Genomic DNA, 20,936 nt, shown 5'->3' on the forward strand with positions numbered 1-20,936 from the left:
AGATAGATAGATAGATAGATAGACAGACAGACAGACAGACAGACAGACATACAGACAGACAGACAGACAGACAGACAGACAGACATCTCAGGATCTGAACCATGAGCAAGCAGACCAAACTGCTGTTGGCCAGAGACCCCCAGGTTGCTTTCTGTGATGTCTTCTAACTCAGGAAGTATTCCTTGTGTCTCCCCAGTGTGAGGATGATGGGCAGACCTTCTTCACCCTGGATGACGGCAACACCAAGTTCTCTGATCTGATCCAGCTGGTTGATTTTTACCAGCTCAACAAGGGGGTGCTGCCATGCAAGCTGAAGCACCACTGCATCCGCGTGGCCTTATGACCTCCCAAACGTCCTCTCAACAGAGAAAGGAGAGAGAGAACACTGGAATGAAGAGGAAGAGGTCTGCGTGAGAATTGAAAATACACATCTAGTTCACACCCTAAGATTCAGAATGATGTGGGTTTGTTCAATACCAGCCCACTAAGATTGATTTGTTTGTTGGACTTTGAGATGCTTTGCTGTTGCGGACGCAACAGCATCGCCTCCCTCTGTGCCAGCCAAACGGGGGGAGGGACGACAGATCCAGCGCAAGTGTGAGAATCAACTGGAATGACCATCTTGGCTGGGCCACTTAGAAATGAGAACCGGATAGAAGTGATTGGAAATGAACTCTTGCCCTGGGATAATCTTGACAATTAAAACCGATATGTTTACTTTTTTTGTATTGATCACTTTTTGCACTCCTTCTTCGTTGTCAATATTGTATTCAGCCTGTGGTAGGAGGGGATGTGGCTTTTTCGAGTCCAATGATAGAAAACAAACAAAAACAAAAAGGTGTTTTGAATTGGCAGGCTTCAGACTGAAAATGAGTCCCCACAAAGGGTTCCACAGGATGCTAGCACCTGCTGAGATTGCCACAGTGTGGATTTGGCTCCCAAATTACAGACCACCCCCAACCCTTCCCAGTATACTTGAAAAGCTTTTTCTTCTTTTTTTTTTTTTCAAAAATAAACAATACAAAAACAGGTGTCAACGGTGGTTGGCATCACCTTTTGTGGACTCAGTCAGACTCCCACTGTCTGTCAGTCATTGCTCTAGTGCAAGTGTCTGGTCCCTTTGTTATTTCCTTGTCTAGTGAGGGAGACTTTATTACTTAGAAAAGCCTACTTCCCCCCACCCTCCCCCCAACCAAAAAAACAAACAAACAAACACACACAACATGGCTGAATGACCTCACTGCTAAACTGGCCCATGCCAGCCTTCTTGAGACACTGGTACTCACCGTCGGCTGACGGTGAATCCCAGCAAGTCTGCCCGGGGCATCCTCAGCCTCGTGTTATCTAACCACACGCTGGTCTAGAATGACCACTGCCTTAGCCTCCGCAGTGGCCTGAGTCATTTCCTGACTGATCTCCCTCTGGGGATTAGAGGATCTTCAAAGAAAATGGCTCCTGCGTGGCTTTGTGTCTCCATGGTTTCCATGGTGATAAAGACTGGGAACACTGCAGGCATGGGCTGGTGACCTTTAAAGGTCTTTGCCTCATGACCTCCGTGCCCTGCTGGAAACCCCCCCTAAGCCAGCAGATGCAGGTGTCCAGCGGCACTTCTCTGCTGAGGGGTAGCCGCCTGTGCTGTGGGCACCAATTTTGAATAACGTGATACTTGCCTCCCATCTTGGGAGATGAATCAGATAGTGGCTTGAGCTATCACTGGGTCCCCCTTGAGCCCCACAACGGACCCTTTGCCATGTCCCCTTCATTGAATTGTCAGGTGTGAGGTGACCATTTCCTTCCACTTGAGCCCAGCAACACAGGCAGTACTTGCTTATCAAGCATACAGGCAGCTGTGGTGAGCAGAAAGCTTTCCATTTCCAACAACCTCCCCGGCTGTCCCCTGTACCTGTGCTTACCGCTGGATTCCTTGAATCCTACCCCCCCCCGAAGTGCTCCTCCCTAAGGAACTGCATTTCTGGGTCCCGTCTTGGGCCCACGGAGTGGAGGACAGCCTTGTGACAAGTGTCACTAAGGCAGATTTGCTGCTAGTCAGTCTGCAGCATCGAAACCCTGTGTTTCAGTTTAAAAGCCACACTCCGGTTTCTACGAAATGCCTCCTTACAACAAATGAAGAATTTTCTTTTGGTTTTTGTTTTTTGAGTAAAACATATTCTCAACCATATGAACTTTTGTTTTTCTTCCTCTTGCAATCAGTTAACCATTCAAATGATTGACAGTGAGGTCATCCTCAAGTTCATGCCTAGCTGCATGTTCCCGCTGATCTTCACGTCCAACATTGTCCCTTTTCCTCTTGGCTGGTCTGAAGTTAAAAAAAAAAATCTTTAAAATTAAAAAAAAAAAGAAAAAAAGAGGAAAAAAAAAAACAAGCAATTTTAAGATTTCTTTTTCTTTTTTTTTTTCTCCTGTTTACGTAGACCAGTCCACCAGTGTATCATCCCTCTTATGGCTCTTCGTAGAACAGTTAGGATGCGCAGTATTTCATATTTATACGTATGCGTTTTATTTAAGCAGAGAATAAAGGCTTGATTGATTTCACGATTTTGTATGTAGCTGGTTTGACGTAGTCTTTTTGTACTTTCTCAGCCGAAGTGAGTTATTAGAGGCTCTGCCCCATCTGGGCGGGACACTCGCTCTGTTGCAACCAGCCTGGCTGCAAGGCCCTGGCTTGCCCGCCTTTGCGAATTCCATCTGAGATAGCAATGTCCCTGGGCTGGTGGGCGTCTAGCCCCCTTCTCCAGGCACTGAAGGACAATTTGACTTTTATTTTTGTATTTAATTGACATGAATGTAAAGGGGACAGCTCAGGGTTGTTTTGGAGCCTTTGTAATGTCTGCCTGTGATTTTTCTTTTCTAAATGAAACTCCATGTAGCAACCTGGACTAAATTGAGAAGGAAAAAACACACACACACACACAAGAGAAAAACACACACACACACACACATACACAAAAACCTACAAAAAATGCCAAATGCTTTTTTTTTCTTTGAGTATTTAGAGTTTTAATAGGTAAGCTCTGTTACATTAGATGTTAGAGTTCAAGAATGTGTTTTTGTTTGCTAAAACCTTGAAGAAACATGTGCCTCAGCTTAGATGTTTTGTCTGCTCCTTTCTGCACTTAAATACCTGACAACAATTTGAGTGACCGCTGCACCTCTGGGGGCGGGACTAGCTTTTTGTAGATTTGTGACGTCACAGTGCAAGCTGCAGTGACCATAATATGGCCTGACCTGTAAGCATTTTCAGGGAATGCAGGAGGTGTTGATTATGAGACAAAACCTTTACCATGTGCTTTGCTTTCATTCTGTATATAGCTCTTTGGCTCGTGAACCTAATTGTAAACTTTCAGGTATTTTTGTACAAATAAGGGACTGATGTTCTGTTTCTTGTAACTAGAAATAAACATTAATACAGTGTTCTTCATTTACTACTGTTCGTAATGTCTCAGTCTGTACTTAAAAGCCCTCTGGGTGATGATCCACGGGGGGTGGGGGGGAACACCTTTGAAAAAGGACTTACCACATTTCAAACACATTCTTCTCATTAGGAAGGAGTTGGCATGAACAGTTAGTGGCTGTGTGAGAACGTGTGTCTTGAGTAAGCTTGAGTGAATGTGAGTGAAAGGCAGACTCAGCTCAGTCGGGGGCCTGGTCAACCAGCTGTTTCCCTATGCTCCATCCTGCCCGGGGAGTCAGTTATCCATGAAGGTTTAACAGAGACCTCCAAACACTAAACATTCACATTCATTCACATTTGACAAGGCCAGTGGCATTTCTTTTTCACTGCAGTGGGACAATTGATGTCAAGGGCCTGGCTGGGTACTGGTGACTAACGCCTGTAATCCTAGCTACTCAGGAGGCTATGATCTGCTGAGGACCACAGTTCAAAGCCAGCCTCGGGGAAGGAGAGCCTGTGAGACTCATCTCCAATTAAGTACCAGAAAGGTGTTAGTGGAGCTGTGACTCAAGTGGTAGAGTGCCAACCTTGAGAGAGAGAAAGAAAAGGAACAATACTCAGGCCCTGAGTTCTAGCACCAGCACCCAAAACCAAACAAGCAAAAACCCGCATGGGTTGGTTTCAACTCCAAGAAATTGGAAGGAAGTTAAGGAGAAGGGATGTCCCATGTTATTGCTACCCAAGCCTTTACTTGGGGGAATCCTAAGTTACCTATAGATTTTCTACCTGGTGCCTCTTCCCTGGCCAGCCCCAATCAGCCAGTAAATGCAGACATCTCACATGCTAGCCCATGTAAGTCAGGCACACACCAGCAATGCGAGAACGCTCCTGCAGCAGACAGGCATAGCTTAAAGTCACAACAGCCCTATATCATACCTCTCTCTGGAGAGCACAGTTTTGTGACAGCAGCCAGGCCAGAGCATCAACATAGACTTCACTGGTGACTAAATACAATGACATAAGCTGCCACACAGCACAATGGATTGAGGGGAGACGCAGCCCAACTTGAACTTTGAGCTTGCTGCTTCTATCCCAACCTTAAGTGGCATTTAAAACATACACGTAAACCAGGCACTGGTGGCTCACGCCTGTAATCCTAGCTACTCAGGAGGCTAAAATCTGGAGACTTAACAGTTTGAAAACTCCAGGAAACTCCATTTCTAAAATGATGTAAAAAGCAGAGCTGTAGAAGTGGACCAAGTGGCAAGTGCATGCAAAACCCTGAGTGCAAACCCAGTAGGGACCCTAAATACAGTATATACAAGTATAAAAATATGTAAAAAAATACACACATAAAATAAATATACATGCAAAATGCACAATATACATATACACATAAAATATACAGATAGATGCAAATTATATATACAAATATATAAACACTTGTGGACACTGAGAATGTAGCTTGGTGGTAGAGTGCTTGCCTAGCATGCATGAAACTCTTCGGTTCCTCAGTACCACATAAACAGAGCCAGAAGTGGCACTGTGGCTTAAGTGGTAGATCCACACTGGTGGATTGATCACACATGACTACTTGGGACACAGGAATGGAAGGACTGTATTTAAGGTCAACTAGCTGGGGCAGAAAAGTGAGCAAAAACCTTGTTTCATCCTACAGTTGGGTGAAGTTATGTCTATCTGTCATCTGAGCTATGGCCAGAAAGATAAAATAGTTGGATCAAGTTACAGGAGCACACACCTGGTCAAGAAACACTATCCAGGGCTGGGAAGGTGGCTCAGTAGTAGATTGCTTGCCTTGCATGCATGAGGCCCTGGGTTTGATTCCTCAGCACCACATAAGCAAAAAAAAAAAAAAAAAAGCTGGAAGTGGCACTGTGGCTCAAGTGGTAGAGCGCTAGCCTTGAGCTGAAGAGCTGAGGGACAGCGCCCAGGCCGAGAGTTCAGGCCCCACGACTGGACCCCCCCCAAAAAAGAAACACTATTCAAAATAACCAATACAAACTAGGAGTTAATGGCTCGTGCCTGTAATCTTAGCTGAGATCTGAGGATCACAGTTTGAAGACAGCCTGGGCAGAAAAGTCCATGATACTTTTATCACCAATTAGCCACCAAAAAGCTAGAGGTACAACTGTTGCCCAAGTGATAAAATGCTAGCCTTAAGCAAAAATAGCTAAAGGACAGCATCTAAGCCCTGAGTTCAAGTCCCAGTAGCCACACAAAAAATAATCACAAAAAAAGGTCTGGGAACAGCACTCTACTATGGTCCAGCACCCTTGGCCAGTACAAAGCACTTAACTCCAGTAACCTATCCAGACATCCATACTTTGATTAATAAGTAAAATTGTGGGGACTTTAAAAAATAATGAATGTGCTTGCTACAAGTGAACATGGTTTATGATCTGTTTAAGAGGGGTCCAGACTACATTCATAAGAACTGGAAGAAAAACGAACAGTTCACCCAATGCGTCCTTAAGCTTCATCCATGGTCCTTGAGCACAATAGAGAAGGAGGGGCTGGTCCGAAGGCCCCCCAGAGACCCAGCAGAGAGGAGAAACGAAAGGTCCCATGAGTGCAGATCTCAACACAGCCAGCAGAGGGCACTTCAAGATAAATGGCACACCCTGGGGGGGAAGTTGAGGACCCTTGGGGTTTAGGGAAGCAAGGAGAAAAGGCACAGAAAACAAGCACCAGTGGCTCACACCTTATAATCCAAGCTGCTCAGGAGGCTGAGATCTGAGACCTGTGGTTCAATACCAGCCCAGGCAGGAAAGTCCATGTGACACTTACCTCCAATTAACCTCAAAAAAAAAAAAAAAAAAGCTGGAAGTGAAGCTGTAGCTCAAGTAGTAGAGTGCTAGCCCCATACAAATAAAGCTCAGGGACAGACAGCACCGAGGCCCTGAGTTCAAGCCCCAGGACAGGAAGTCAAAAAAAAAAAAAAGGCAGCACAGAAGTTGTAATACATCAAAGTCATATTTGATTCCTGGGGATATTTCGTGTCTCTTTAGGATCAGAACATATTTTTTTTTTGGAAAACCACAAGTGTGTGTGTGTGTGTGTGTGTGTGTGTGTGTGTGTGTGTGTGTGTGTGTTGAATTCTATTTACCTATTGCTCCCAACATCTGCTTTTTTCCTGAACCCTTTCTGTGCTCACTTCCTTTGGATCTTCCCCCCCCCCCAACCCCCTACCTGGGCACATGCCCGTGTTGGAGTGGTATTGAGTAGGAGCATCTCTGCTTTGTGTTCCTTCCAACCTGAGCTGCTCTTCTGAGCTATGCCCACTTTCTTTGTGAATTCCAAGCTCTCCACCCCATTGTATGAAGTGATTGCTTGTCTGAAGTTTGTGGTACCATATCCTGTTGCAGTTTCCATCTTGTCTGTTTGCAACTGCTGTCGCTTCTTCTCATTCTTTTGTCCTTTGATGTTGGAGTTCCTTCATGGACACCTTCTTGAGTTCTTCACGTGCTAGCTATTACCAAAAGCCTGTCAGCCTAGCTACTCAGGAGACTGAGAATTGCAATCTGAAGCAGACAAATTTGAGGGACTCTTATCGCCAATTAAGCAGCAAAAAAGCTGGAAGTGGAGCTATGGCTCAAAGTACCAACCTAGAATAAAAAGCTAAGCAATAGCATGAGGCCCTAAGTCAAGCCCTGGTATCTGTACACACACACACAGAGAGAGAGAGAGAGAGAGAGAGAAAAGCACAAGCGCTGTGTTTGATATTAACTGCACAAAAATAAGTAAAAAGTCAGAAACTAGAGGTTATATGTAGAAATTTGGGGGAACCATTACAACTGTTCATTTCATTAATTCTCCTCCCTTCACACTTACCTTCACACTCAAGCTTGGGATACCTTCCACATCCAGCTTGACAACACATCTGATATACTCACAACAGAACCACATTTACTTCCATGTTCTATGGCCGACTCATCAGATGTCATTTGGGGTGACGATAGAGGTTGGTCATTGGAAATAAATATTATGGCTCATTTTCTTAGGGAAAGTCTCTGTTGTAATTACATTCAGCCCTCTGTATCCACTGGGTTTCATGTCAGTGGATTTAACCACTGATGGAGTGAGATTGGCTACATGCTTGCTGATGCATGCTAGGTAATTGGGCCTGCTGTGGTTGGAAATGCATACAGACTTGCCCCCAGACATTTCCCAAATGGCACACTATGGGGAAAATACTGTGCTGTGGATATTTGTAGATTTAATTAAATAGAATGCAGTGACTTAGTGTTATAAATACTGTAGAGACGCTCTATGGTATTGGGAGGATATAAAATGCCTTTTTCTGGTGCCAATCTTCGGGCTTGAACTTGTTAGTATGTCCTCTTCCATTTGGGGCTTGACAGCCTCCATCCTAAGCCCTAAGCATGTATCTCTAGCCCCCTCAACCCCCTGCATCAGCAGAACACCTTCCACCCAGACTAGAACTCCACCCTGCCCTTCACAAAGAAAAGAGAACTCTCCACAGGGCTCCCACTGGTTTCTCCAGGATCTGTCTATATTCCTGCTCTCTCCCCAGACCTAAACCCACCCTGCCTACTCACTTCCGCCTCTAGTCTGGGGACTGTATCAGGATTCCCCTGAACAAGGACAGGTGCCATTTTCTCCTCTCCCTTGAGGGAGGTGGCCTTGTCAGCCCCACTGGCAATAAACCCCTGTGCTGTATGTGACTGGGTCCTTGTGGTCTTCTGGAACAGGTGCTTTCAGAGCTAAGGGCCTGGGTGCTGTCCCCAAGCTTTTATGCTCAATACTAACACTCTACCACTTGAGCCCCAATTCCACTTCCAGCTTTTTAGGTGGTTAATTGGCGATCAGAGTCTCAGGAACTTTCTTTCCCTGTCTAGCTTCAAACCATGATCCTCAGATCTCAGCCTCCTGAGTAACTAGGATTACAGGCCTGGGCCATCAACGGTGTCCAGCTATGATACCATTTTATACGTGAGACTTGTGTGTCAATATACTTGGGTATGTGGACCTGGGTATCTGCAGGGTGTCCTGGAACCAATCCCACGCACTCAGCCCAGGATGAAGCCCTGTGCTTACACCATAGTATATGTGAGAGCTGCAGTGAAGAATGATAATTGAGTGCAGAGGTGAAGGGTGAACGGAGGATGTATCTGGAGGGGATGTAAGGGAATGTGATGTGACCTCAGGCGACCTTAGCCTATGCATGTTCTGTGAAATAGGATGCCAGTAGCCTACATGACTTCATGTTTTAGTGAACTGTGAGATAAAAGGGGCCAGGCATGGTTGGGTTAGATCTGTAATCTCCATACAAGGAAGGTAAAGGCTGGAAGATCATGACTTTTAAGCAAGCCTGGACTACCTAGTGAGTTCCAGGCCAGCTTGGGCTATGTAGTGAGATACAACGTCAAAAAACCAAAACAGCCATCAGTGGCTTATGCTATAATCCTAACTACACAGGAAGCTGAGATCTAAGGATTGGGGTTCAAAGCCAGCCCAGACAAAAAAAGTCTATGAGGCTCTTATCTCCAATTAACCACCCAAAAGCTGGAAGTGGAGGTGTGGCAAGTGGTAGATACCAGCCTTGAAGCAAGAATGGAAGGTCCCAAGTTTAAGCCCCAGTGTCAGCACCAAAATGAATCAAATAAACATGATGGTTTCCACAGGTCCATTCAAAATCATCAGAAACTTCATCTGTGCTCATCAGAAGACAGCTCCTCTCTCTCTCTCTCACTGCAGCCGTGTTAGATGGTTGTTCAGGGCTTCTCAAGCACAGGTTTTGTCCTAGATAAATTGCAATTAAAAGAGGGACCATCTGAGCCAAGCACAGTGGCTCATCCCTGGAATCCTAGTTATGCAGGAAATGAAGATGAGACAATCACGGTTCAAGATCAATCAATGTAAAACCCTAACTCAACAAACAACCAAGAATGGTTGCTGCATCTGTGTCATTCCACATACATGGGAGGTGTAGGTAGGAAGATGAAAGTCTGTCTGAGGCCATCCTGAGCAAAGGTAGTATGAAAAACAAAAGGATATAGCTCATGGGGTAGAGCTTGGATAACAAGCTTCAGACTCAAACTGAAGAAGATTGCTTTGCCTTTCATCAGGGCATTTTTCCATCTGAAACACAGCTCCACTTCCAGCTTTTTATAGTTAATTGGAGGTAAGAGTTTTGCAGACTTTCCTGCCCAGGCTGACTTCCAACCATGATCCTCATATCTCAGCCTCCTAAGTAGCTAAGACTGCATGATGAGCCACCAGCATCCAGGCCGCCGCCCCCGCCACACACTTTTTTTTTTGGTTGTGGGGCTTGAACTCTGGGATTGGGCACTGTCCCTGCGTTCTTCAGCTCAAAGCTAGCACTTTACCACTTGAGCCACAGCGCCACTTGAGATTTTCTGGTGGTTTATTGGAGATAAGAGTCTCACGCACTTTCCTACCTGGGCTGGCTTTGAACCGTGATCCTCAGATCTCAGCCTCCTGAGTAACTAGGATTACAATCATGTGCCACTAGTGCCCAGTCAGCCCCTTCTTCTTCTTCTTCTTTTTATTCTACTTGTTGAAATGCTGATTTCAGTCCCTGCAAAACATTACACAATGTAGCCTAAAGCCAGTGATTTGCAAAATGCTAAGTAGAACTGAACCTAGATAAAGCTGGGTTAATTTGCCTTTTGCACCTCTAATCCTTGACAGAGGCACAAAATAGCAATACAACTCAGAAAAGATAATTTTCTTTTTTTTTGGCAGTCCTGGGTCTTGAACTTGGGACCTGGACACTGTCCCTGAGTTTCTTTTGCTCGAGGCTAGCACTCTACTACTTGAGCCATAGCACCACTTCCAGCTTTTTCTGCTTATATGGTATCGAGGAATTGAATATAGGGCTTCATGTATGCTAGGCAAGCACTCTACCACTAAGCCACATTCTTAGCTCATTGGTTGGTGTTTATTAAGCTTTTTTTCCCCCTCATCTTTTATTTCTTGGTACCGGGGATGTACTCATTACCTTACTCGAGTAACTGTAACCCCTCTGTAGAGTATCTTTACTATATATATTTATATATATATTATATATATATAATCAACTAAGACTAATAAGGAAAGGACATTACACAGGCAAGTATTTTGCCTCTGAACTACATCCCAGCCATCATCTTTTAATCAAATGGTGCTCAAACAAACAGATATCACATGGAATCGGCCAAATAATTGTCAGTGTAGGAACAGAACTTACACCTTCACAAAGAACTGTAACATGAGTCATAGACTTAAAGGTGAGTGCAAACCTGTAAACTCCTAGAAAAAAACACAAATGAAAATCCAGGTGGCCTTTGGGCTTGGTGATGACTTTTTATAAAAACAGGTTAGACAGGGAATCAGGAAAGCTGATAGCTAAGAATCATGCGTTGGCTATTGACTTAAGAAACAACTCCCACCAGTGGTTCATGCCTATAATCCTAGATATTCAGGAAGCTGAGATCTGAGGATCATGGCTCAAAGCCAGTCTAGGCAGGAAAGTCCATGAGAGACTTTTTTTTTCTGTCTGACTTGGGGCTTGAACTCTGGGCCTGGGCGTTGTCCCTGTGCTCTTCAGCTCAAGGCAAGCACTCTACCACTTGAGCCACAGCACCACTTCCAGTTTTCTAGTGGTTTATTGGAGATAAGAGTCTCACGGACTTTCCTGCCCAGGCTGGCTTTGAACGGTGATCCTCAGATCTCAACCTCCTGAGTAGCCAGGATTACAGGTGTGAGCCACCAGTGCCTGGCTCCATGAGACTCTTACCTCCAATAAACGACCAGAAAACTGAAAGGGGTGCAGTGGCTGGAGTAATAGAGCATTTGTCTTGAGCTGAAACACTTAGGGACAGCGCCCAGGCCCAGAGTTCAAGCCCCATGACCAACCAAAACACAAAACAAAACAAAGCAAAAAACCCAACAACAAAAATGCTGGGGGGCTGGGAAGGTGGCTCAGTGGAAGAGCGCTTGCCTTGCATGCATGAAGCCCTGGGTTCGATTCCTTAGCACCACAAAAGCAAAAGAAAAAAAAAGTCTGAAGTGGCACTGTGGCTCTAGTAGTAGAGCTCTAGTCTTGAGCTGAAGAGCTCAGGGACAGTGCCCAGGCCCAGAGTTCAGGCCCCACGACTGACAAAAAAAAAAAAAAAAAAATGCTGGGTGCTAGCAACTCATGTCTGTAATCGTCTGTAATCTTGGCTACTTCTGGAAGCTGAGATCCAGGTTCAAAGACAGTCCATGTAGGATAGTCCATGAGACTTGCTCCAATTAACCACCAAAGGCCCAACGTGGAACTGTGGCTCTAGCAGTACAGTATTAGTTTTGAGCAAAAATGCTCAGGGGCAGTGCCCAGGCCCTGAAATCAAGCCCCAAAAATGGCGCAAAAACAAAACAAAAAACACATCCTGACCTGCTGTTGTTAAAAAAATGACACAAGCCACAGAGCAGGATCTGGCTGATCCTGTAGCCTGTGGAAAACGACTACCTATTCTGATTATCCAAGATTAAAACTCTCTTACCTCATATGTGGAGGAGTTAATGAGGAATAAACTTCTGTAGGCACCAGGCCTTCCTCTGCCCTGGGTTTCCAGGAATGCCTGCTTCGAGCCTACAGAACCCCAACAATAGCTTGAGGTCATGGGACCCTCTGTGGTAGCCCTCCTCCTTGAGTCTGCCTACTCTCTACCACCTGAGAGTATAGTCTTACTGTGCTTCTTTTTCCTTGCACAAATAAACTTGTTCCTACTTAGGTCTCTGTGCCCAATCCTGAATTTTTCCTCCAATCAGTTCAAGAATCATTGGGCCTTAGACCCAGGTACCCCAATTCTAGAACAACTCCAAAGACAATCCCTGGAGGAAAAATGTGATTTTAAAAAGGGGGTAAAGAGGGGAGAGAACTGAGCTGATATTAATATTCTCATCTTTTCCCAGCAGAGTGCTTTTCTAGAACATTCTTCCTCTGTACATTCAGCCACAGTGCAGGCATATCAGGGCAGCCTTGTCTTTTTCACTCTGACTTCACCTTCCTTGGGCAGACAGTGGTCTCCACATAAAGCCCATGTCTCCCTCCATTCAGGACCATTCCCAGAGCACCTGAGAATCATTCTCTTAGTCACATCTGCACTCACAACTCTCAACATAGACCGGTGAATGGGACTAGTCACCTGGGAGATGGCCACATGCTGGAGCTTTAGGAGAGTGACCACAGCAGAGTCAAGCAAGCTTCCAGGAACTTCAATGACTGCAGCACACGCTGCCTTCCTCTGTCCTGGCACTAACTCAACTACTCTCATCCAGGACCATGTTGCTCCCAGGAAACATGAGCAATGCCCAGAGACATTTAGGACTATCATCATTGAGGGCCAGGGCAGGTGTTACTAAGCATCCTATAATGCCAGGGACAGCCCCCAATCACAGATTCACCCAATTCTAATGCCAGTCATGCAAAGCTGGTGAATATGATCTGGTAAGCAAGCCATGCCTGGTTTGATAGAGCATCATTTCTAGATGTGTCACTGAGGGCATTTCTGGAACAGATTGGCATCTGAGTCCATAGACAAAGTAAAAAGGACCCATACTCTTCAATGTGGTGGACATCTCTGATAGATCATGGACAAATTGGCACAAAACAGTGGAGAAAGATGGATTTTTCCCTCTTCATCTTGTATCTCCATCTTCTACCCTCAGACTTTAGAGCTCCTGCTTCTTAGGTCTTTAGATTCAGACTAAATTATACCACCAAGGTTTCCTGGGCCTCCAGCTTGCTGATGACAAGTTATAGAACCACCTTCCTCCATCATAGCCACACAGGCCAATTCCATGCTAAATACCTTCTTCTAACCCTTTCTGTACACATACTGTATCTCCCACTGGCTATGCTTTTCTGAAGATCCCTGATTGATAGAAATGGGAATGACAAGAAATTTGAACACAGAATTGCTGGAAATTGACATCATCTTTCCACAGAGATTTGTAAACTAGCCAAGAAAGTGTAGGTCAAAATGGCACTACTAGCTAGTTCTTTTTATGTTTGGTAACTGTTTAAATCGCATTTAAATCAAACGGTTAAAATCATTTGTTGTCTAAAGATGATTTCATCCAGTCCTAGTCTTTCAAATATCATCTACACACTTTCCACCTATATACATACAACTTTATCTCCTGTCCAGCTTCTCTTCTGAGCTATGTGGAAAGGTCTACCAGACAGCTTCAACTGGGTGAAAAGCCAGAATCTAACATTTGGTTCCCATGCTGAATTCTTGGTTCCCGTTATGTCCCCTGGATACAGAGCTGGTACTTACCTGTTATCTTCCTCTCCCTCTATGACTATCACCCTCAGTCCTCTGGCTTTGTCGCCATGGGTGTCCTGTCTCATTCTTCCCTCTTTCCCCAGCAGCTTGTTAATGAATGTGAACCCACATATGCATACATGTCTACAACCCACTATCTTTCTCATCCCCATGGCTTCCCCTTCCCCAACCCAATCTAAACTCCAGGTTTCTTGGGTTTGTATAATTTCTTTCAGCCAGGAAATCAGATATTGTGTCTCTGATCCATCTTCCATACAAAATTCAGAGTGAGCCTGGCCGCAGCGCCTCATGTCTGTGCATTCAAGTTACTTGAGAGAGCAGGAAGATCTTGCCGTAAGGCCAGTCTGAGCAAAAAGTTCATCAGACCTTCATCTTAATCAATTGATGGATATGGTGGTGCATCCTTGTCATCCATGCTACAGGAAAGGCTGAGATCAGACGGATTTCAGCCCAGGCAAAGAAAAGTGCATGAGAACAGATCTCAGTGGAAGAAGCTGGATATGATGGACTATCCCTGTCTTCTCCACTATAGCAAAACATATAAAATAGGACCATAGCCAGGCACTAGTGGCTTAGGCCTATGATCTTAGCTAACTGTGATCTTAACTGTGATTAGGATCACAGTTCAAAGCTAACTGAAACAAGTAAGTTTGTGACACTTTCTCCAAATAGCTACCAAAAAGCCAGAAGTACAGCTGTAGCTCAAATGGTGAAGTGCCCAGCCCTGATCACAGGTGCTCAGAAAAAACACCAGACCCTGAGTTCAAGCCCCAGGATTGGAACACACACACACACACACACACAAAGGAAAGAAAAGAAAAGAAAAAGAAAAAAGAAAGTCTGTGAGACTCTTAATCACCAAAAAGCTGGAAGTGGAGCTATGACTGAATGTGGTAGAGCTCTAACCTATAGCATAAAAGCTCAGGGATAGTGCTGAGGCCCTGAGTTCAAACCCCAAGCCTGGCACAAAAAAAGGAAGACCTCATCCCAAAATAACTTGCAAAAAAGGGCTATAGATATGGCCAACAGTTGAGTGCCTTTCTAACAAGCACAAAGCCTCTAGTTCCAACTCTAGTATCCCTCAAAAAAGAAAATAAGAGAGAGAGAAAAAAAGAAAGAACAAAAGGAAGGAAGGATGGAAGCAAGGAAGGAAGGAAGGAGGGAAGGAAGGAAGGAGGGAAGGAGGGAGAGAGGAAAGGAAGGAAGGAAGGAAGGAAGGAGAAAGAGAAAGGGAGGGAGGGAGGGAAAGACTTAAAATGTAAATATTCAAATGGGGAATGGCCTCCCACTAGGATGAAGCACAGTATCTAAAATGGTTCTCAACCCCCCTTATTCCCCCACCCCCACTTCATCCCTGCCTCCACTGCATGGAGCCCTTTGGCTTTGGCTTTGTTTCAAGGCCAGAAAGCCATTTGCTCTTTCTAGACTCAGAGCCTTTCCAGATATTCTTCTCCACTCTGTGTCCTTCCCAGGTTTTAATATTGCTAATGCCCATGGCTTCAGGTCTCACCTGAGGAGACACTAAGTATGAGGCCAGTTGGGTTTGTCCCTGCGGGTCTGCCAGCTATTGCTTCTCTTTCTCTCTTTCCTCCAGTGTCTCCTGGAAAGGTATGAAGTGTCACCTTGCTTCTCTCTCAGCTGACAGCACAATCCTTGGCTCCTAGCCCTCCCTTCTTTATCCCCTGTGCCTCAGAGTTGAACGGGGAAACTCTTTTCTACACATAGCCCCCATGACAAACACCTCTGGGGACAGCCATTTTGTCCTCCAGTTTACCTAGTCCTTTAATGAGTTGTAGAGCCCAGCCTCCCAACGATTTGCTCTTTGTCCCCAACGGCCTGAGTTTGTAGCCATGGTAGCTCTGCCTATCTGCCTATCTGCTTGCTGGCTCAGCAGCCAAGCTCTCCATGGGCTTTTTCTGTGACATTCTGATTCTGGCTTTGTGCTCCAGTAAAACTTTGCCAACTTGGGCTTCCCTAAAAACTTGCCAGTATTCTCATTCAGAGGGCTCTTTCGTCCATCTTTGACTAGCATTTAGGTGGATTGGGGTGAAGAAAGGTGGGTTCTTAAGGATGGATGATTATCTAGCCCTAAGAAATCCCAGCTATAATTTTAAAGTTTAGTTGTGAGAATTTTCAGGTACCTGTTGGGAGGTTGTCCACAATGGCAGGAGCCACCACAGGACTGAAATTTATGGGGTAACCTAATGGGCTGACGACTTGAAGTCAGGGTTCCTTACAATAATGTAGGATATAAGTTAAATAATGTGGTAAGAAAGATCCAAGCTGCCAGGGTTGGGATCAAATACACTCACCAGAATGGGTCTTGCCAGGAGCCCAGAGAAGAGCTGGCCTGCTGGCCTTCTCAAGATTGACCTTTATCACCATCAGAAATTAATATTTAACCAGTACACAGGCAAAAAAAAAAAAAACGCAAGGTCAGAGAAAGGGGTGGATTCCAATTTGCAGAGAATTACAGGCCCAACCACCACCTTTCCAGTGGCTTCTCCATGTTTCCTCAAAGCAGGAAGATCCCTAAAAGGACAGTGGACCAGTAAAGAATTAGAATTCCCAGCAAGTAAGTCTCTGGCTTGATACTTTATTATTTTATAATTGTTGGAAATGGCACCTCTTGACTTTTGGGGCCCATGTTACGGAATGGTTGCCAGAAGGTTAACTAAAATCATTGAAGGGCTGTTATTGGACAAATTTTCTGGCTATACACAGAGTTTTCAGGTCTGTGGGCACCATATAGGTGGTTGTGTGCACATCAACACACACACACACACACACGTACACAGAAGCAATCCCATATAAGTTACTGGGGTTTCATGTCTGTACCTCAATAGCAAGTGTAGATGAAATGGATTTTCCTTTACCATATATCATCATTTTCCAGAGCCTCTGTTTCTCCATGTGTAAAAAGGTGTGTGTGTGTGTGTGTGTGTGTGTGTGTGTGTGTGTGTATGTGTGTGTGTGTGGACTTAAACTTAGGACCTACCTCACAATCTTACTTGGCTTTTTCTGCTCAAGGCTGATGCTCTACCATTTGAGCCATACTTTTCCTTCGGGCTGTTTGTTGGTTCATGGGAAATAAGAGTCTTAGGAACTATAATAACATTAATGACTCTGTGAAAAGCTCTCTCTTATTGATATATGGAATAGTCTACTTAGAAATAAATTCCTGATCTACCTAAACAGTGTGATCTGAGGATAATTGAGAGATCTTTCCCCCAAAACTTCAAAGCTGACCACAAACTCTATCAGAATACACAGTCTATGAGAAGAAATTCTGTGGCTGCTTGAGGTACAAACTATAACATAGTCTCTGAGTGTTCTGACTATTCTGGTCTCTGTCTTAATCTATAAGCATAGCCCCCATTCAAAAGAGGGCAAACTAAGAAGAGGTAAGAAAGATGGTATAGGGGCTGGGAAGGTGGCTCAATGGTAGAGCACTTGCCTTGCATGCATGAGGCCCTGGGTTCAATTCCTCAGCACCACATAAGCAAAAAGAAAAAAAAGCCGGAAGTGGCTCTGTGGCTCAAGTGGTAGAGCGCTAGCCTTGCGCTGAAGAGCTGAGGGACAGCGCCCAGGCCTAGAGTTCAGGCCCCACGACTGGACCTCCCCCCCCAAAAAAAGAAAGAAAGATGTGTAAAAGCTCACAGCTAGAACAGATGAAATCAGAACTGAATTTGTTCTGAACTTATGGGCTAGCACATTGTGCCCTAACCTTCTAGGAAACTTGAATTAACTGTGTACTAATTGCGTCCTAAGCACTATACTTGCTTCACAAAATGGCTCATCAGAGCCCCTTGGAGATAAAGAGGGATACAGCAGGAAAGACAGGACTAAGGATTGGACAGGAAGGAGATGAGGAAATGGGAATTGCCATTGCAAGGGCACAGCTGGAATAGGGATATCCATAACTGGATGTAGGGTAGGAAGTGTTAAGCTGCCCAGGGTGATGTGTAGGGTTCTTGGTCTTCAAATCAATCAGGATTGCATTGTCTTCTAGGCAGGTATCCCCACTCAGAAGGCTGAGCGCTGGAGGATTGCTGCTAGAGGCCAACCTACGCAGGAATGCTTGTTAAGATTCCATCTCTAAGATAACCAGAAAAGACTGAGCTGGGGTAGATGCTCAAGTCGTAGAGCATCAGCGTAGACAGGGAGAGAACCTGAGTTCAAACCCCAGTACCACCAAAGAGATTTAAAAAATTCTGAATAATTCTATAATAATTACATAAATTGAACAATTCCACAATAATTATACAAATTGATTCTTTAAAACCATGTCCTGACTGATGAAGGAAAATCACAAATGATTTTTTTTTTTGTCGGTCGTAGGGCTTGAACTCTGGGCCTGGGTGCTGTCCCTCAGCTCTTCAGCTCAAGGCAAGCACTCTACCACTTCAGCTACAGCGCCACTTCCCACAAATGATTTTATATCTGATTTCTAACACTCTTTTAGGGACTGAATGATTCTAAATTTCAAAACTGTGCAAACTATTTAGAAAATCAGAACTGAAGAAATTATCCTGGGATCCGTGAAAATGAACCTAAAATCTGACCATGTTAAACTAGGGAAAATCAGGAATTTATTTGTTGTTATGCTATGTTTTTATTTTTTTTAATCTAGGATAATCTTACCAGATGAGCAGAAAAGGTCAAAAGCTATGTATATATGATACTAAGTGAAATGAACCCCAAGATAGGGACACAGAGATTTTTTTTCATTGTCACTGTTGTTTTTAGTGTACTGTGTGATTTTTTGTTTCTTTTGTATGTTCTTCCCCCATGGTATAACCCTTGTTGTCACTGTATTTGATTCCAGTGCCCTGCATCTTGTAGATACATTTTTCTAATTTGGGGAGGGGAAGGGAGATAATAAAATGCTAAAACAGGATACAGGTTGACACATTGTAACAATGAGATGTACAAGACACTATGTTGAAAATGAACTTTACAACTTCGAGGGGAGGGAGGGAGGAAGGAGTTGGGGAGGTCGGAAGGGAAAGGATAGTAAGGGAAAAACAAAGGAAGGGGTAACAATGCTCAGTAGGAAATGTACTCATTATCTGGCTCACGTACCTGTAACCTCTCTGTAAAGTATCTTTACAATAAAAAATATATATTTTTAAAAAGGTACAAGTCTCACAGATTTTCCTTCCTAGGCTGACTCTGGACCACAATCCTCAGATCTTAGCTTCCTGAATAGTTAGGATTACTAGTGTAAGCCAAAGGCCCCTGTCCTAAGAAAATCAATTTGTAGAAGGATAAACAGTTTTCTTTATAAGACAGGTGTGAAACTTGTACCTAGAATGTTAGTGCATCATTGTTTCATATCAAGACTAAACAGCATTTTGAAAAATTAGAAACTTTATTCATGTCATCATATAAATCAACTTTCAGTTGCTGTAGCAAAATACCTGAGATGATCTATTTCAAAATTGGAAAGGTTACTCTTACAGTTCTGGAGATTTCCATTCATGCTTGGTTGTTTCTGTTACTTGTGTGTCTGTGGTTAGGCAGGTCATCCTGGCAGAGGAGCAAATGGCCAAGGAAGCTCATTCATCTCAGGGCTAGGTGCAGAAGAGAAGAAGGAGTGAGGATCCAAATTTCCCCTTCAAGGGCAAAGGTCCAAGGATGTGACTTTCACTAGCCCCTAGCCCTTAAAGGTTCTGCCACTTCCCAATGGCCATCATGAGCTAGAGAAACCAAGCCTTCAACACATAGGTCTCTAGGGGACATTCTAGATCCAAACTGCAGCCAGCTATTTATCACATTGGCAATTGAGATGCGGGGAAGAATACATGGCTTTCTCTTTCAGTGCAGAAATGCATTTGGTGAACTTAAACAGTCATTAATTATAGAAGAATTTCCAATCCAATGCAGTAATTAATCATGAAATGTTAGAAACACTCAATTCAACCATGTCCTGGAAGGAGAGGAATGCTAGAACAGTGCCAAAAACATGGATGATTTAAATTTTCAAATCTTTTCTAGCCATATTAAAAAAAATAAAGCTCATGTTTATATTACAACAGAATGAAAATAGATCTTTTGTGACTTAGCAAAGCAAAGTTTAGGCTTATACTAAAATTGTACAGCTTCATGGAGAAAATGTGCTCACTATTTCAATTCTCAGATTGTAAATTAATCACAAAAGCGAATTATGCACTCATTTCCTCTGCAGCATTAGTTGCATTTCTTTAATTTATGCTCTTACTAGCATACAATAATAATGTGATCCTTCTATACATGTATTCAAGGTATTTTGAGCAAGGTCACCCTTCCCTTTTATTTCTAGTCTTCCTTCCTCTTTTTCAATGTGTTTGATGGATTTCATTATGCTAGCTATACACACATGCATATGGAGTTCTTTGATCCTCTTCATCTCCCTGTCCTGTCTTTTTTCCTCCTTTCCTTACCCCACTCCTCTTTTATATTCATGTTCCATCATCATCATCATCATCAACAACAACAACAACAACAACATCATTATCATCATCACATCTAGGTTCTCTAACTGAGTGGGAACATGCAATGGTTGGTTTTCTGAGCTTTCCTTATTCAGGCGCTTCCTAGCCATGTCTCAGGCTGGCACAGGAACAGCTCAGGGAAAGAGAACCAAATTAAGGACTTCAAAGAATTAGAAATAACTCACATCATTACAGTTCACAGATAATAGTTCTGTTTACTCAGAAATCCACCTGAATCAACAAATAAGTTATTGTAACTTTTAAGAGATGATAGTTGAGTGGCCAGGACAAGGATCGGTATAGAAAACTCTGTTGCAGTTCTATATGTTTGCAATAGACAGTTGCCTTCTTTATTATCAATCAAATAGAGACTTATTAGCATGTTTATGAGAAATCACATTTCTATTTCTGAAAAATACTTGCTTTCCTATAGAGTTACCTTTGTACATCATAAATGTCAACCCATGGGCTTCCTTTTAGTTTCTAATAGCTATACTTTAGAAACTAATATCTACTTTCTAATAACAATAGTAAGGACAAATATACTTGTTTGTCAGACTTCTTTTTTTTAAATTTAATTTAATTTTTTTTGTGAACATACTGTACAGAGGGGTTACAATTACATGGGCAGGATAATGCGTAGATTTCTTATCAAGCATTGCAGCCTCCTCCTTTGTTTACCCTTCACATCCCTTCCCAGCCCCCCCCCCACCCAATCTTCCCCCC

The 20,936-nt window shown here is 43.7% G+C and overlaps 2 protein-coding genes across 3 annotated transcripts in view; both read left to right on the plus strand.

The window, feature by feature from the left end:
• The window catches only part of Grb10 (growth factor receptor-bound protein 10), a 129,188-nt gene extending 125,745 nt beyond the window's left edge, over positions 1-3,443 (plus strand). For both annotated transcript variants that reach the window (XM_013024480.1, XM_013024481.1), the window contains one exon: positions 197-3,443. In XM_013024480.1, the coding sequence (XP_012879934.1) occupies positions 197-343 (147 nt within the window). In that variant the 3' untranslated portion in view covers positions 344-3,443. The remainder of the gene's footprint in view (positions 1-196) is intronic.
• Positions 3,444-16,216: 12,773 nt separating this feature from the next.
• Ddc (dopa decarboxylase (aromatic L-amino acid decarboxylase)) overlaps positions 16,217-20,936 on the plus strand; it is a 103,934-nt gene continuing 99,214 nt past the window's right edge. The window contains exon 1 of the mRNA XM_013024495.1: positions 16,217-16,309. The gene's annotated coding sequence lies outside the window, so the exon portion shown is untranslated. The remainder of the gene's footprint in view (positions 16,310-20,936) is intronic.

The sequence above is a fragment of the Dipodomys ordii genome, unplaced genomic scaffold (assembly GCF_000151885.1).
Source record: "Dipodomys ordii isolate 6190 unplaced genomic scaffold, Dord_2.0 Scaffold76, whole genome shotgun sequence".
In the NCBI taxonomy this organism is placed as follows: Eukaryota; Metazoa; Chordata; class Mammalia; order Rodentia; family Heteromyidae; genus Dipodomys; species Dipodomys ordii.